The 14,604-nt window shown below is 45.8% G+C and overlaps 1 protein-coding gene across 3 annotated transcripts in view; it reads left to right on the top strand.

Annotated features, from left to right (window-relative positions):
* INTS1 (integrator complex subunit 1) overlaps positions 1-14,604 on the top strand; it is a 28,047-nt gene that overhangs the window by 7,325 nt on the left and 6,118 nt on the right. For 2 of the 3 annotated variants that reach the window (XM_088064010.1, XM_088064009.1), the window contains exons 15-37: positions 875-971; positions 1,381-1,472; positions 1,795-1,855; positions 2,221-2,418; positions 2,705-2,834; positions 2,995-3,174; positions 3,266-3,415; positions 3,979-4,158; positions 4,346-4,450; positions 5,267-5,434; positions 5,751-5,862; positions 6,145-6,306; positions 7,050-7,196; positions 7,600-7,698; positions 8,072-8,196; positions 8,891-9,217; positions 9,758-9,917; positions 10,522-10,662; positions 11,043-11,223; positions 11,307-11,430; positions 11,945-12,063; positions 13,036-13,123; positions 13,731-13,957. In XM_088064010.1, coding sequence (XP_087920136.1) covers positions 875-971; positions 1,381-1,472; positions 1,795-1,855; positions 2,221-2,418; positions 2,705-2,834; positions 2,995-3,174; positions 3,266-3,415; positions 3,979-4,158; positions 4,346-4,450; positions 5,267-5,434; positions 5,751-5,862; positions 6,145-6,306; positions 7,050-7,196; positions 7,600-7,698; positions 8,072-8,196; positions 8,891-9,217; positions 9,758-9,917; positions 10,522-10,662; positions 11,043-11,223; positions 11,307-11,430; positions 11,945-12,063; positions 13,036-13,123; positions 13,731-13,957 — 3,373 coding nt within the window. The remainder of the gene's footprint in view (positions 1-874; positions 972-1,380; positions 1,473-1,794; positions 1,856-2,220; positions 2,419-2,704; positions 2,835-2,994; positions 3,175-3,265; positions 3,416-3,978; positions 4,159-4,345; positions 4,451-5,266; positions 5,435-5,750; positions 5,863-6,144; positions 6,307-7,049; positions 7,197-7,599; positions 7,699-8,071; positions 8,197-8,890; positions 9,218-9,757; positions 9,918-10,521; positions 10,663-11,042; positions 11,224-11,306; positions 11,431-11,944; positions 12,064-13,035; positions 13,124-13,730; positions 13,958-14,604) is intronic. The other variant, XM_014252412.2, reaches the window with a different exon arrangement.

Genomic DNA, 14,604 nt, shown 5'->3' with positions numbered 1-14,604 from the left:
AGAGTTTTGAGTCAGCGTTTTTAAATTCAATTTAGTCCTTTGTACATACTGTAAAATGAAATGTATAGGCTATGCAAAAATGGAAGGATTGGAAGTTAAATTAATTAACCAATTGTGTGCTCTTCCCAAGTCCATTACTGGGACACTTACAGATTAGTAGTTACAAAAGCAATCTTTACTCTTACCCCTTTTATGAATTCATTTAGCATTTGTCTAAATTCCTGCATTGCTGGGAAATACATCCATTCAGCTGAGCTGTTTGTGTTTGTGGCAGAATTGAGGGTGTTGTCATAGTTTGATTCTAAAGCATCTTACATGCTCGTAGTGCTGACTGGGTAACGGCAAAGAGTCATCTTGAACTGCTCAGTGTTTGTGGAAGGATCTAGACTTTGCTGTTCAGTATCCTGTCAAAATGTGCCCAGCCTCCAATATAGCATTTTAAATCCTGCACCATTTCATACACTGGAAGATTTTGAATTAGAGTGAGTCTGCAAACTTGCAAAAAATTTGAAATGCATTTTTAGTTCCTCTGAGCCCCTGAAGTTCTGAGCAGATTTGTTGCTTACCTGAAGGAGTGTATCCAAGTTCTGAAAAAGTTACAAGTATCATATTGGATGCATTTGGGAAAGAAAGTACCCTTAAGAATTTAAACCACATTACTGCTGAAAAGTTCCATATCCTTATATATTGACTTATAGGATTTTTTTAATTGTTGTTGCTCTCTAAATGTTGATTTTTTTTTGTTTCTGTAATATCATGACACCAAGCCCACAATAACATAGTTGCTTGAAGAGATTTTTGGTTTTTTATGCTGTGATTCTTTTCTTGAAGGAGGTAGAGAGGTCAATAACATGTTCAGTCCTTTCTTCTCCAGATGTTGAGGTCCTGAGGGTAGAAAGAATCCAGCTGATCGATGCAGTCTTAAATCTGTGCACTTATCACCATCCAGAGAATATCCAGCTACCTCCAGGGTAAGACTTATCACATAGATAATCTTGCTGTGATCCAGCTCACTTTCACCTTGTGACTAACATTCACAGCTCACAGATTTTAACATCCTTTTTTCTACTAAAATTTGTAGTAACAAGGAAGTCTTTTCAGGGTCATGTTCAGGTGGGTATTTCTCTAGAGCAATCAACACCTGAGTCATGGAATGTACTTCAGTCTGCAAGCACTGACCTTTCTGCCCTAGAAATCTTCAGCTCAGTCTTGCTGTCCCCCTGAAAGGATTTTTTTGTGTGTGTCTGTGTCTGTTTGTTGGGAAGAGCACTGAACTGGCATGACTGAATCTAAACAGTGCATGTTTAAGGAGAAAAGCAAACTTGAGATGGGCTTAAGGAACCAAACTTGACCACTTACCTCTATTGATGGCTTTTGCAGGTACCAGCCTCCAAATCTAGCTATTTCTACTCTCTACTGGAAAGCCTGGCCTCTCCTGCTTGTAGTGGCTGCATTCAATCCTGAAAATATTGGTGAGTGTGGACATTTCTCAGGATACCAGTTCTGCTGCAAAAATTGGCCAAGGTGCTCTCTGTAGAAGTCTGGTTGCTTGTGTGCAAGGCCTGTGCTGTGTTGGTGAGGTACCTGCAGTTAAATAACTCTGTATCTCTTGTGGGGGAAAAATGCATGGAGGTGGGATTTGGACCAGTGTGTGGCTGGAATTGCCTTGTTTGTGCTCTTTAAGAGCTGTTCTCAAGTGAGTTTGTGTCTCCCCACTTTAGAATGTGTTAGAGTATATATAAAGGCTCTATTCTTTTCCTGTATTCCTTATTGTTCTTTTCTTCCTTGCTGCAGGTCTGGCTGCATGGGAGGAGTACCCCTCTCTAAAGATGCTCATGGAAATGGTCATGACCAAGTTAGTATGGTTAAATCCCTATGTATATCACACATTTCTGAATTAAGTTTGTGCCATGTGACTCTTTCCTTTCCAGCAGGACTTGTGTAAAATAAACTGGCATCAACACTGCAGCTGGAGTGGGAAAAGTGCCTTCTCTCGGCAAAATATATTATAAGCAAGGGAATAAAGCTGAGAAAAAGGGGGAAGGGGATGATTGCTGAGCCTTGCTGAGAAGGTCTCAGTCTCCTGGCTCCACTGAGAAACTTCTTGGTTTTTTCTACATTGTCTATCAGAGCCAAAGTCCTGTGATCTTTCTGACTGTGGTTCATAAATTTTGAATAGAATACAATAACTATTTCCTTTCTTTAAACTTATCTTCTCAGTAATTATTCCTATCCTCAATGTACCTTGACGGATGAGGAGACACGCACAGAGATGATTAATCGTGAACTTCAAATCTCCCAGAGAGAAAAACAGGAGATTCTTGCATTTGAGGGTCATCTGGCAGCTGCATCCACAAAACAAACAATTACAGAAAGCAGCAGCCTCTTGCTGTCCCAGCTGACAAGTCTGGACCCTCAGTAAGTAGCCTTTTGCATTCTGGTACCATCATGAACTCCTCATTAACAACACTAGAAAGGAAACCCTGCTTCCCCACAGGGTGGTTGATGTGGGGAAGAAGAACCCTGTGGTGTGGTAGCCCATGGGATCACAGAATCACAGGCTGATTTTGGCTGGAGGATCATCTGGTTCCAAGCTTCCTGCTGCCTTTCTATAAACCCCTCAGGCACTACAGAACTGACTGATCCTCATCACATCAGAGTGAAAGTCTGTCAGCCTGTGGGTAACTTGCTGTTTTTGTGACAGGGGCCCCCCTCGCAGACCTCCACCACATGTCCTGGAGCAGGTGAAAAGCCTGAACCAGTCTCTTCGCTTGGGCCACCTTCTGTGTCGCAGTCGCCATCCTGACTTTCTTCTCAACATCATTCAAAGACAGGTGGGCTGTGGTGGGACTGGATCCCTCGCCTCTGAGACTTGAGCAGAGTGGGGCAAAAGGAAGCTAAGTGAGATTCAGGGGAAGGAGGTTTGCTGCTCAGGAATTGAAAGATCAGTGTGCTGCATCTATGTTCTGATCTTGTTACTCTCATGCTTCCCAGGCGTCATCACAGTCAATGCCATGGCTGGCAGATCTGGTTCAGTCCAGTGAGGGCTCCTTGGACGTCCTGCCCGTGCAGTGTCTTTGTGAGTTCTTGCTTCATGATGCTGCTGATGAATCAACCTCAGGTGAGGAAGAAGAGGAGGGTGAGAGTAAGGACCAGCGTGCCAAGAAACGCCAGGTGAGCAGTCTTTTGGGGATCTCTTCTGTTACCTACTTTCTGTGCATCCCAGATTTGATTTCACTGGACAAACCAACTTGTCACTCCACAGAGACAGCAGAAACAAAGGCAGTTGCTTGGACGCTTGCAAGACTTGCTGTTGGGACCCAAAGCAGATGAACAGACAACCTGTGAGGTGCTTGACTACTTCCTGCGGCGCCTGAGTTCCTCCCAGGTGGCTTCCCGGGTCCTGGCCATGAAGGTGAGCAGAATGAAAATCATCTTGACTAGGGTCTGTCTGAAGCCCAGGGCAGAGCCCTAGGTTATCTTGAGTGCAGAGCCAGCACAGTGAATTGTTTCATGTCATTCTCCTTCAGTGACTTGTCTCAATCTCCAAACCCCATCAAATACACTTCTGCTCCCTGCTGCTCAGAGGTTATTGTTCAACAGCTAAGTTGTACTTAAGACAGAGCTGGATTTTACTATGTTCCCTGTGAAGTTCAGGTGTAGACTCAGGAACTTGCATGCTATGTGGAGTGATTGGCAGAGGCTGCTGTGTGTGAGGAGTGTGAGTGAGAGCCTGGTGCTCTGGAGCATATACAAGGCAAAGAGACTTTCAGGGAGCTCAGAAAGATCCTGCTCAGACTGAAACTTCCAGCAGGGTATCTGTCAAGAAAACACATTATAAGAGATGAAACCTGTTGTGTGCTGAATTTGGATCACTCTGTGGTGTTTGAAGCATGTTTCTGTTACATTCACTAGTATGAAACTAGAAGTCCAGCTGTGGCTTCATATGCAGCAGCTGGATCTGCGTGACTTGTGCAGGGCCTGTCCTTAGTGCTGTCGGAAGGAGGAATGCGTGATGGGGAGGAGAAGGATCACCCCATGGAAGAAGACTCTGGTGATTCTGAGCTGCTGCAGGGATATCAGTGGCTGCTGAGAGACCTCCCGAGGCTGCCACTGTTTGACAGTGTGAGAGCCACAACAGCTCTGGCCTTGCAGCAGGTGGGTGAAAGCACCTGAAGGGAGGAGTGTCAACCTTGTTCTTTTTCTACTAGTGCTGAAACAGATCTAAAGAAACTGGATATGGCTGTGATATTGACATGTTTATGTGCTTGCAGAATAATTTTGCTTATGTTGGTGCTTGTTTTCATTAAATTGTGATTTTTAATGAGAGGAATTCTAATTCTAGGCCATCCACATGGAGACAGATCCCCAGACCATCAGTGCTTACCTGGTGTACCTCTCCCAGCATGCCCCAGTGGAGGAGCAGGGGCAGCACAACGACCTTGCTCTGGTGAGAGGAGGGATTGTGTGGGGGACAGTGGTAGGCATGGAACTTGCTGTACCACCAGGACGAGTGCTGGGGAGTGTGTTGCTCTGAAAACTGCATGTTTGTGTCTCTGTGCATGGGTTGAAAGGCAAACCTGTGTCTTTGTTTTATATAATGAAATGGTAGTCAGAGCAATAACTTCCAGTGCAGCGGCCCATGAGCTGGAATGGGGAATGCAAGAGTGGATAGTGGTTTGATGGAAATCCCACCACCTGGCAGTGTTTCATAAGTAAGCAAGTGCTAAACCTGCAATCATATGTGTTTGGGGAGAGAATGGGAGGTCATAAAATTTAGAGGTGGGATATGTACTCCCCTATAACCAAAACTAGATTTCCTGGTTTATTTGTGTGAGGTTTTTTTTTCTTTTTAGAAAAGCTTTTGGTGACTTTTTTTATAATGATTTTTTAAAATTTTTTTCTCCCTGGATGCTTTTTTTGTTGCTTTTAAGATTCATGTGCTGATAGTGCCTCTGTGTAGATACATGGAGGAGGTTGAATGATAAACATCAGTAGATCATTTTCTTCAGAGAAATGCTATGTAAATGCTTACTTTGTAATAGGGTGCATCAGAACACAACTGTGCTCCACTGGAGCACTGTGAGATGCATGCAAAGCACTGGCTTCTTCCCTCCTGTGTCAGTTCTACTCTTGAGTCCACAAGCTGATCTCCAGAGTGGTGTGTGCTGGGCTGATGATGGGAACTGGAGAACATGATGCAGTGAAACAGGGGGTCCTGGCTGTGTTTTGCAGTAAAGACCTCCTGGATGGTTTTTCTCTGCAGGATGTTGCCCGCCTGATCGTGGAGCGCTCCACCATCATGTCCCACCTGTTCTCCAAGCTCTCCTACAGTGCTGAGTCAGATGCAGTGCTCGTGGCTCTGCTCTCCATCTTCTCCCGCTACATCAAGCGCATGCGGCAGAGCAAGGAGGGCGAGGAGGTGTACAGCTGGGTGAGTGCCTCCTGCCTTCCCCCAGCAGGTCACAGAGACTGGGCAGGTTAACAAAACAGAAACCCTTTATGGGTTACTCAACTGGAATAAACCAAGTCCAGCTCAAGAATTTGCTGGTCTGAAAATAACCAGATCATGACATAGTATATCCGAGCCAAGCCTATGTGTTTGTAAAAAGCCTTTTTAACTTTTCCCCAAGTATCTTTTGTTGCCACTGTTGGAGATATTAGGAACTATGGTCTGACTAAATTTGTCCATTCTCATGTTCTTTCTCTCCCCACCTTTGCTCATGCTGTCTTTTCCTGCCTTTTTCCAGTCAGAGTCCCAGGATCAGGTGTTCCTTCGTTGGACTAGTGGGGAAACAGCCACCATGCACATCCTTGTGGTCCATGCCATGGTTATTCTCCTGACATTGGGGCCACCTCAAGGTTGGTGAAGTATGCTTTTCTCTATCTGTTGTCTCCTAACAGGTCAGGCTAGTGTTAATCCTTCTACTCACAGGCTTGACCCTTGCAGCTGTAAGATTTATCAGAATATTGCTGCAGAGAGTGAAGGATTTGCAGGCTGATTTTTTTTTTTTTTTTTTTTTTTGCCTTCTGCAGACAGCAAGAAATACTAAAACAGTGGTGTGTTCTGGTGTATTGATAGAGAAGGGCAGGGCTTTCTAGGTGCTTGTGAACATGGGAAATAATTTTTTATCCATTTTTAAGCAGGGGATGGTGATTTTTACACCTTACTGGATATATGGTTCCCGGAGAAAAAGCCCCTTCCTACTGCTTTTCTGGTTGACACCTCTGAGGAGGCTCTGCTGCTCCCTGACTGGCTGAAGCTGCGGATGATCCGCTCCGAGGTGCCACGTCTCGTTGATGCAGGTGAGCCTGTGGCATGTTTGTTGGTGTTTCAAACCATGCTGAAAGGAAAGGGAGATGTTTCCCTGCTCAAACGTGCCCAGCCATCCTTCTTGGATGCCTTTGGGTGGAGCCATCTATCACTGTTACTTTTAAAGTAGGAGAGTGAGTCTGAATGGATATTCCCCTTCCTGTGTATTTTAAAGGAATGAGAGACTCTTAATTGAGGTCTCATCTTTTTTACAGCAATTCAGATGGAGCTAAGCTATGCAATCACCAGACAACAGCTGTGGAAAGCTGTGCTTTAAGGATGTAAGCTAAACCTCTGGTTACTCTGGTCCTCATATCACTCGTCAGTGCTGTCTTTCTTCTTGGTATTCAGAGCTTTCACCCCATTTTACTAATTAAATGACAGCTGTCTATAGCCAGTGATTGAATTATTCAATAATTCCTGCCTGCAGCCATCAAGAGATAGGGTGGAAGTTATTTTTTAATACGAATGATTGCATTACTGAGGTTCTAATAAAATTAAACAGAAGATCAGATTAGCCAGTGAGTGAATTAACTGGAAGATGCAATAAGGCGACAATGATTTGCAGAGGAAAGGAAATATAGTAGGCAGCTGTCAGACTTCTGGCTTTAGGCTCTCTGCAGCCTGTCATTAATGTGTCACTGTTGGTCCAGACAAAAACATAAAGATCAGGTAATAAAGATGACCCTCCATAGACAGTTCAGAAGTGTGACGACTCAGTGTTTTTCTTTTTCAGCCCTGCAGGACCTGGAGCCACAGCAGCTGCTTCTCTTTGTTCAGTCCTTTGGAATCCCAGTTTCCAGCATGAGCAAACTTCTTCAGTACCTGGATCAGGCAGTATCTCATGACCCACAGACACTGGAGCAGAACATCATGGACAAGAGTAAGCTACAGATGAGGCTGACTAGGAATTTTACTTTTTCTTGAACAGTTTCCAAGAGTATCCCCTGTGACTTCATTGAAAAAATCCAAAAAAAGCTAGTTCAGCAAACTTTGTGCACAGGCTGCTTTGGCAACTTGTTGTCACTGTAGACACCAGGGTGGCCCTTGGCTGTATTTCACAAAATAGAGGATGATTTTTTTTTGTATTGGAATGTACAGGGTCCAAAAGTACTTTGGAATGTAGTTTGTACAGAAAGAAACAAAGTTTTCAAGGCGTCATATTTACAAAGTCTGTGGGAACAGCAGATTCTCTTGTCTGTGGGAGCTGTACAAACAGGCAATTTTGTCCTGCTTTACTGAAGAGTGCAAGATGATGATGTGCTCTTATTTCCTCCTTCTTTCAGACTACATGGCTCATCTTGTGGAGGTTCAACATGAGAGAGGAGCAACAGGAGGCCAAACTTTCCACTCCCTGCTTACTGCCTCCTTACCAGCCCGCCGAGGTACTGCCTGGGATAGCTTAAATATCAAAGTCATCTTCTGAACTTCCCTCCTTTGTTGCTGTTGAGAGGAACAGGCAGAGACTCATGTTAAAAAGCAGTCATGTTGCAATAAACCAGCAAGCTACAGTTAGACATCAGTCCTTGCTAGAGCTTTTTGCTTCTGGCAAAGAGAGAAATTCCAGTATTTTTGGAGTTTATTGCAGTGAGTTTTTCTGAGTCATATGGAAAAGTAGGTCTTGCTTGGAATTAAGAGAAAAGCTGCTGAATTTCTCAGTAGTTAGAGACTGTAAAGCTGAAGGTGACTGGTGGTGTGGCTCCAGGTGCTATATACCATAACAGCATTTCCCTTTGTTTCCTTTTATTCCTCTTGCAGACAGCGCTGAGACTGCAAGGTCAAAATCTAGTCCTGAAAACTCTCAGAGTCAGAGTCGGATCCGGGCCTTGAGCCAGGTCCGTGTTCTGGGCCCAGAAGATGATCTGGCAGGCATCTTTCTGCAGGTACTGTTACAACCACCAGCTGAGTAGCTGCTTCCCTGCAGCAGCTTTACAAAATCCATTTCTCTTATACCTGCATCTTGTGACTCCTTATCCTGCAGTGTTTGCAGGCAAAGAATATGAAAGCCCTGATGCAATGAGGCTGTGCCATTACAGCCTGGTGGAGCTGATATTGGCAGGAATTTTTTCTTGTAGTTGGAACGTGATGTGGCTTTTGATCATGCCTAGTACTGTCAGTACCTACTAGCATGTTGCTGTCTCTGCACCTTGTTTGTTCTGTGCACAGTGCCTTTCCTCTCAGCAGTGGATGCAGGATTTGTGAAATGCTCACTGGGCCCTGGCAGCAAAGCTGTGTGCAAACAGCATTTGTGCTCTGGCTTCTGCTTACAGAGCTTCCCTCCCTCCACTGACTGCAGAAGGAGCCTACAGGGAATTAATTGGCCAAGTTGGTTGTTGGTGTTTGGGTAGTAGGATTCCCCTGCAGTGTCAGTGTTGATAGTCATGTTGGGGCTGCAGAAATGCTGCTTATGTTCATGTGCCAGGCACTAGAATATCGAAAAAGCTGTATCAGAAGGTTCCCGTTAGCCTACAGTCAGCATAACTGTACAAGGTAAATCGCTCCTCTGCCTCAGGGTGTTCCTGGTACAACAATCCTTTCACTGTCTGTCATAAATGTACTCCCTGTTGTATCCCCCAGCTTTTCCCACTGACCCCAGACCCGCGGTGGCAGAACTCCAGCCTGCGGCCGCTGGCCCTGGCACTGCAGCAGGCGCTGGGGCAGGAGCTGGCTCACATCCGCCAAGGGGCTGTGGCCAGCGGGACCACAGGGAGCGGGACCACGGACAGCGGGATCAAGGACAGCGGGATCACAGACAGTGGGATCACAGACAGTGGGATCACTGCACGGGTGCTGCAGGCCTTGGCTGCGCTGCTCAACTCCACACACAGTGGCGCCCTGGTCATGGCCATGCATCGCCACCACTTCATCTCCTGCCCGCTCATGCGCCAGCTCTACCAGTACCACGTGAGTGGCTTTGGGAGTTTTTCATAAAGAGGGGTGGGGGAGAAATGGGAAATCTGCAGTGCATTTGCTCTGCTGTGTGCACACTTAGTAATGCTCAGCTCAGGTTGCCTGGCCATGGGTATCTGGATGCAGGCTGGCCACATTAGCCTAGCACTGCTGAGATTACCTGCAGAGTTAATGTACCTTACCTAGCCTGGTAACCTTTTTTTGGACTTACAGCTGTAGGTCTCTGTTGGTTTTGGGATCTCTAGTCTGTGCTGTTCTGTAGCATTGGACATTTCTTGCAAGCCAAGGCATTTGCAGACAGTTTGAGAGCTGAAGTCTAATTCACAGAGTCATAAAATGGTTTGGGTTGGAAGGGACCTTAAAGATCACCTAGCTCCAATTTCCTTGCCATGGGCAGGGGCAACCTTCACTAGACCAGGTTGCTCCAAGCCCATCCAACCTGGCCTTGAACACTTCCAGGGATGGGGAGTCCAGAACTTCTGGGCAATCTCTGCCAGTGCCTCACCACCCTCACTGTAAAGAATTTCTTCCCAGCGCTCCATGCCACAGGACACTGCCTTCTCCTCGCTCTTCTTCAAAGTGCTCATGCAGATGCTGCAGTGGCTGGAGAACCCCGCGGTGGAAGACGGTCCTCTGCGAGCTCAGCTGAAGGCCTTTGCTGTGCAATACTCCTCAAGGCACAGGATCAGTGATGGTACTGGCACTGGGCAGCTTATGGGACTCAGAGGGGACTAAGTGGGACAAGAAAGAGACAAAACTGCACTTGAAGCAGGAAGTGTCATGAGCAGCCTTTTAGACAGGTGTCATAAGGAGTTACAAAAGTAGCACACTGTGCTGCAGAAGCTTTTTGAGGCTGTGAACAAGTGCCTTAACCCTGGGGACTTGCAGTACACACCTGGTAGCATCCCACCAAGCACAGCAGATCTCTCAGGGAAAACTTATAATTTCTCAGGCCAGGAATTCTGTGTGAGCTGTAGTTTTGGTAGATGAGCATGCAGGAATGCCTCTGGAACAGAGTCACTTCATGACTTGTAGAGCTTTTTATCATCTGCCATCCCTTGGGAGCAGGAGTCTAACCAAGAGCTTGGGCTTGTAGTTCCAGAGCTTTTTCTTAGTTGCATGTCCCTGTAACATGCAGGGGAGCTGTCAAGGGTTGTGGTGACCATAAATGGCAGTAGAATGTATATTTGTATGTTTGAGTAGTTGTGCCCTGGAGCCACGTGGGGAATCTGTAGGAGGGAAATCTGATGTGGGGGCTGGCTTGTCCCTGTGATGCCAGTGCTGTGATTTTGTTACAGTTCGAGGTGGCTTCTTGCACCTCGCAGAAGCTCTTTCTTTCCGTCGTGACCCTGACTTGATCAGCTCCACGGTCTGTGCCATCATTGCAACCCTGAAATCAGGAGAGAAGTGTAATGTGGAGCCAGAGCTCATCAGCAAAGGTATGGATATCCTTCTGCTCTCCTTTGCAGCAGCAGCTTGAACTGTAGCCCAGCAAGGCAGTGCCTACTGTCCAGGCTGTGGGAATCTGCCTTCTCCCTGGACCAGGAAATGTGAACTGATATAAGCTTGGCCCTATCTTGTATCACCTCCTTTCCCCCACTGTGTGTGAGTTTATAAACTGTGATCTGGGGTTGGGATTAAGTCTCTGAGAAAACTGTTGGTTTCCACTAACAAAAAGAGAAATGGAAGCCTATTATCCCAGATAAAAATGGCTTTCCTCTTCCTCACTGAGCCTGGCTATCAGGAATAGTACTTGCAAGGTTCCATACCTTTCATCACATCCTGAAGTTAATGAGTGGCATCTTTCTCCCTCTGCTAGTCCTTCAAGGTCTGATTGAAACCCACTCTCCATACCTGGAGGAGCTTCTGACCGTCCTCTTCTCAGCTACTGTTGAGACCACTGCCAGGTGTCCTTCCATGAAACCAATTGCTGTGGTGTGCTCCTTGTTGCTCCAGGACAAAGAAGAAACACCAGTAAAGAAGGAGGTGGAGAGTTGCAGGTGAGCCAAGGCAATGATGGGAATTCACTGGTAGGTCTGGGTGCATGATATCACCAGTGACGCTGGCCTTGCTTTGTCCACAGTGCTGAATCAGCTTGGCCAGGGCCTGCCTCTGGCCTTCTCAATGACTGGCTGGAGATGTTGGACCCAGAGGTCATCAGCAGCTGCCCTGATCTACAGCAGAAGCTACTGTTCTCCTGGAACAAAGTAAGAGTTGTTGGGCAGAGGGACTGCCATGCTGAAACAACTTTCTGGGGTACTGACCTACACCTGGAAACAGGGCAAGGGGTAATTTTATGTTTGGCCACAGGTTACTGTATGATTTCCAAAGCACTACAGACTGACAAGGGGACAGTTCTGTGCAAGGCTTGCATTTCTCAGGGCAGGGCTTATGTTTCCTCTTATATTTCCTCAGCTGTGTTCTTTTAAGGCCTGCAAAGTGCTTTACAGACACAACATGTCCCATAACAACCCAGCCAGCAGTTGGTATTTTTGCAGACAATCAATAGCTTGCCCAAAGTGCCATGCCAAAGTTGAGGCTGAAAGTGAATTTCACACCTGATGCTATGTTCTGTCAGAAATTACTGCCCTAAATCCTCTTGCTGTCTGTGCTGTCTGCCCTCGTGGGTTGTCATCCTTCTGCCATACACATGGCATCTCCTACACCCACCTTGCTACCAGGGGTTGTTCATTACATCTCTTCCTCTTTTGGTGCTTCCAGGCAGGGTCCCAGGTGCCCTCCTTCCGCCCGTACCTCTTGGCTCTTCTGACTCACCAGTCCAGCTGGACCACGCTGCACCAGTGCATCAGGCTTCTGCTTGGCAGGAACAGGGAGCAAAGGTGAGTCTTGTTTGTCAGGCATAGCCAAGGGATTGAGTTGGGCAACTGTCTGTCTGAGAGAACAAGACCTGCCATGTTCATGATGTGTCTGCCAGGAGATATAAGTCAGCCAAAAATAGACTTTGTGAGAAGAATGCAGATTCCAGTCCTGCTGATTTGTGTACCTTGATATAAATGTTACCTACTGTTTGATGGAAGCAGCACATAAAGATTTGGCTGTGTTCTAAACAGGAAGTGCTAATTGTGGGTAATCCATCTTGCATTGCCTTTGTTGATAATCTTTATGAACACAGGGTTTTCAGGATGGCTTGGATAGCAAACTGAGGGCTCTCTCTGTACCTGGGCAGGCTCTGATGGATATTTTGGTTGTATTAAAATCCATTTCCAGTCTTTCTCTAAGCCTTTCATGACATCAGCCTCCCAGTTTTGATCTCCGCAGCAGCCCTAGCTCTCAGCTTCTATACACAGCTTTCAAATACTGAAGTTCCAGTGTAGTAGCATAATGTAGTTATGGACCAGGAAATGCTAATACCTAATAACAGCAATACTTTAAAACTGGTAGTATTTCAGTTTATTATTTTACTCTTAATTTCTTGCTCAAAATTACATGAATTTCTCAGTTCAAGGTAACTGCTGTGATAGGGACAGTAAGGTCATTGGTCTGATCGTACCAACTGTGTTGATGACCAACTCCTGGCCTTGGTGCAAGGCTCCACGTAGCCCTCATGCTTGCTGAATTCCATTTGTTCTGCTCTGTACCCTGTGCTGTGCTTATTGCAACAACTATTTAGTCATAATCTGGGAACAGAACCAACCCCCTTCTTGGGACTTAATAGATCCTATTTTTACATTTGCAGATGTTTCTTTCTTCACAGCACTCATCATGTTTAGTGATGTTTCCATGTGTTTGTGTGCTGCCTGAGGGTTGTGTTGACTCTAATTGCAAATCTGTCTTCTTTTGTCTTCTGGCAGATTTGACCCAACTGCATCCTTGGATTTCTTGTGGGCCTGTATTCACATTCCTCGGATCTGGCAGGGAAGGGACCAGAGAACTCCTCAGGTATTGGTTCACTTCTTCCAAGATTCCTATCTGGATGGAGTGAGAGGCAATGTTTTCACAGTGCCTGATTTTTCCATGGCCAAGAGGTGGCTGGAGTGATTCAGGTGCAGTGTGCCAAGTTTGATGTCTGTACCTCAGCTGGTTACTCAGCTGCTCTGCTGTTACATATTACAGTGACAATTTAGAGTCCAAAAACTGATAGGAACACATAAAGTTTGCCCACTTGGCATTTCCCTTGCAGCAATTGCCACAATATTTGGTAAAGGCACAAGGCTAGAGTGTCAAGCAAGCTAAAACCCAGCACAGGATAATTGCCATTTTACAAAGAAAAGGAGGTTGTGTGTCTTCTCCACAGAATTTCTTTGCTTTGGTGACTGAATTACGCTTTCTGACCCATCACGCATGCTGAGATGGAAGTAAATGAGAAGTAGAGGAGGGGTAAAGAGATTTTATTTGGGGCTGTGATGCTTTCAGAGCTCTAGATATGGAGCTGTTCTTAAGTCTGGTTTTAAGATGTTCCATTCCAGTCAGGGGAGGTATGACTAGAAGGAACTAAGGATCTTGGGATTTGGTGTGGAATCATTTGGGGTGTTCTCTTGCATTACAGAAGCGCCGTGAGGAATTTGTGCTCCACCTGAAGGCATCAGAACTGATCAGCATGGTGGAGCTGATCCTGGCTGAAGCAGAGACCAGATACCAGAATACTGACGAGGCTTCCTGCACACTCATCCAGTCCCGACTGCCGTTGTTGCTCAGTTGTTCTCACGGAGACCTTGAGAACGTCAAAAAAGTAACAGAATATTTGACCAGCTGCATCCAGCAGTGGGGAAGCAGGTGAGGCTGCATATAAGGAGCATTGTCTGCTGGAATTGTAGTTCTTGGGCACAGGCAGGCAGGTAATGATAAGACTTGCCAGTATGTCTTCATTAAGAATATCATGCTCCAGAGCCTGTATGAAAAGTGCACACTATCCTTCCTGAGGTTTGGGGGAATAACAAGTGGTTTTAAGTGGTACTCAGATCAGGAAGCTGACTTCATAAGTGAAATTTAAGGGCTCTTTTACTTTTAGGACTTCAGAATGAAATTCTTGACATGCTTGGATTTTTTCCTTTCGTTCTTTAAGGCAATGGTTATTTTTAATTACTAGTTCCTAAAGTGGGATTTCTTGTCTACTCATCCCTTGAGTCACTGCTTGTAATACATCCTGCTTCTGACTTGCTTTCAAAGCTGAATGGAGACCAAATTGTTTCCTAACAGCTATTTTAGGACTGTAGAAAGAACAGGAAGATGATGTTTTTGTGGCAGTGAAAGGAACTGACCTAATTCCAACCTTGCTTATGGTGATATTAGGAAAGATTCTGAGTAACTGTTGCTTTCTACTGCCTCCCAGTAGAGACAACGTCAGGGATCTGCAGGGGTTTCAGAGGTATAGGGAATATGTTGGTTAGTCTGAATAGTTGTAGTTCTGACTTCTTTTCCAA

Source organism: Pseudopodoces humilis, chromosome 18 (assembly GCF_049639895.1).
Source record: "Pseudopodoces humilis isolate 2021_Gansu_Grassland_sample_001 chromosome 18, ASM4963989v1, whole genome shotgun sequence".
Taxonomy (NCBI): domain Eukaryota; kingdom Metazoa; phylum Chordata; class Aves; order Passeriformes; family Paridae; genus Pseudopodoces; species Pseudopodoces humilis.
The sequence above is the reverse complement of the archived record's forward strand: the minus strand, read 5'-3'. Positions and strand labels throughout refer to the sequence as shown.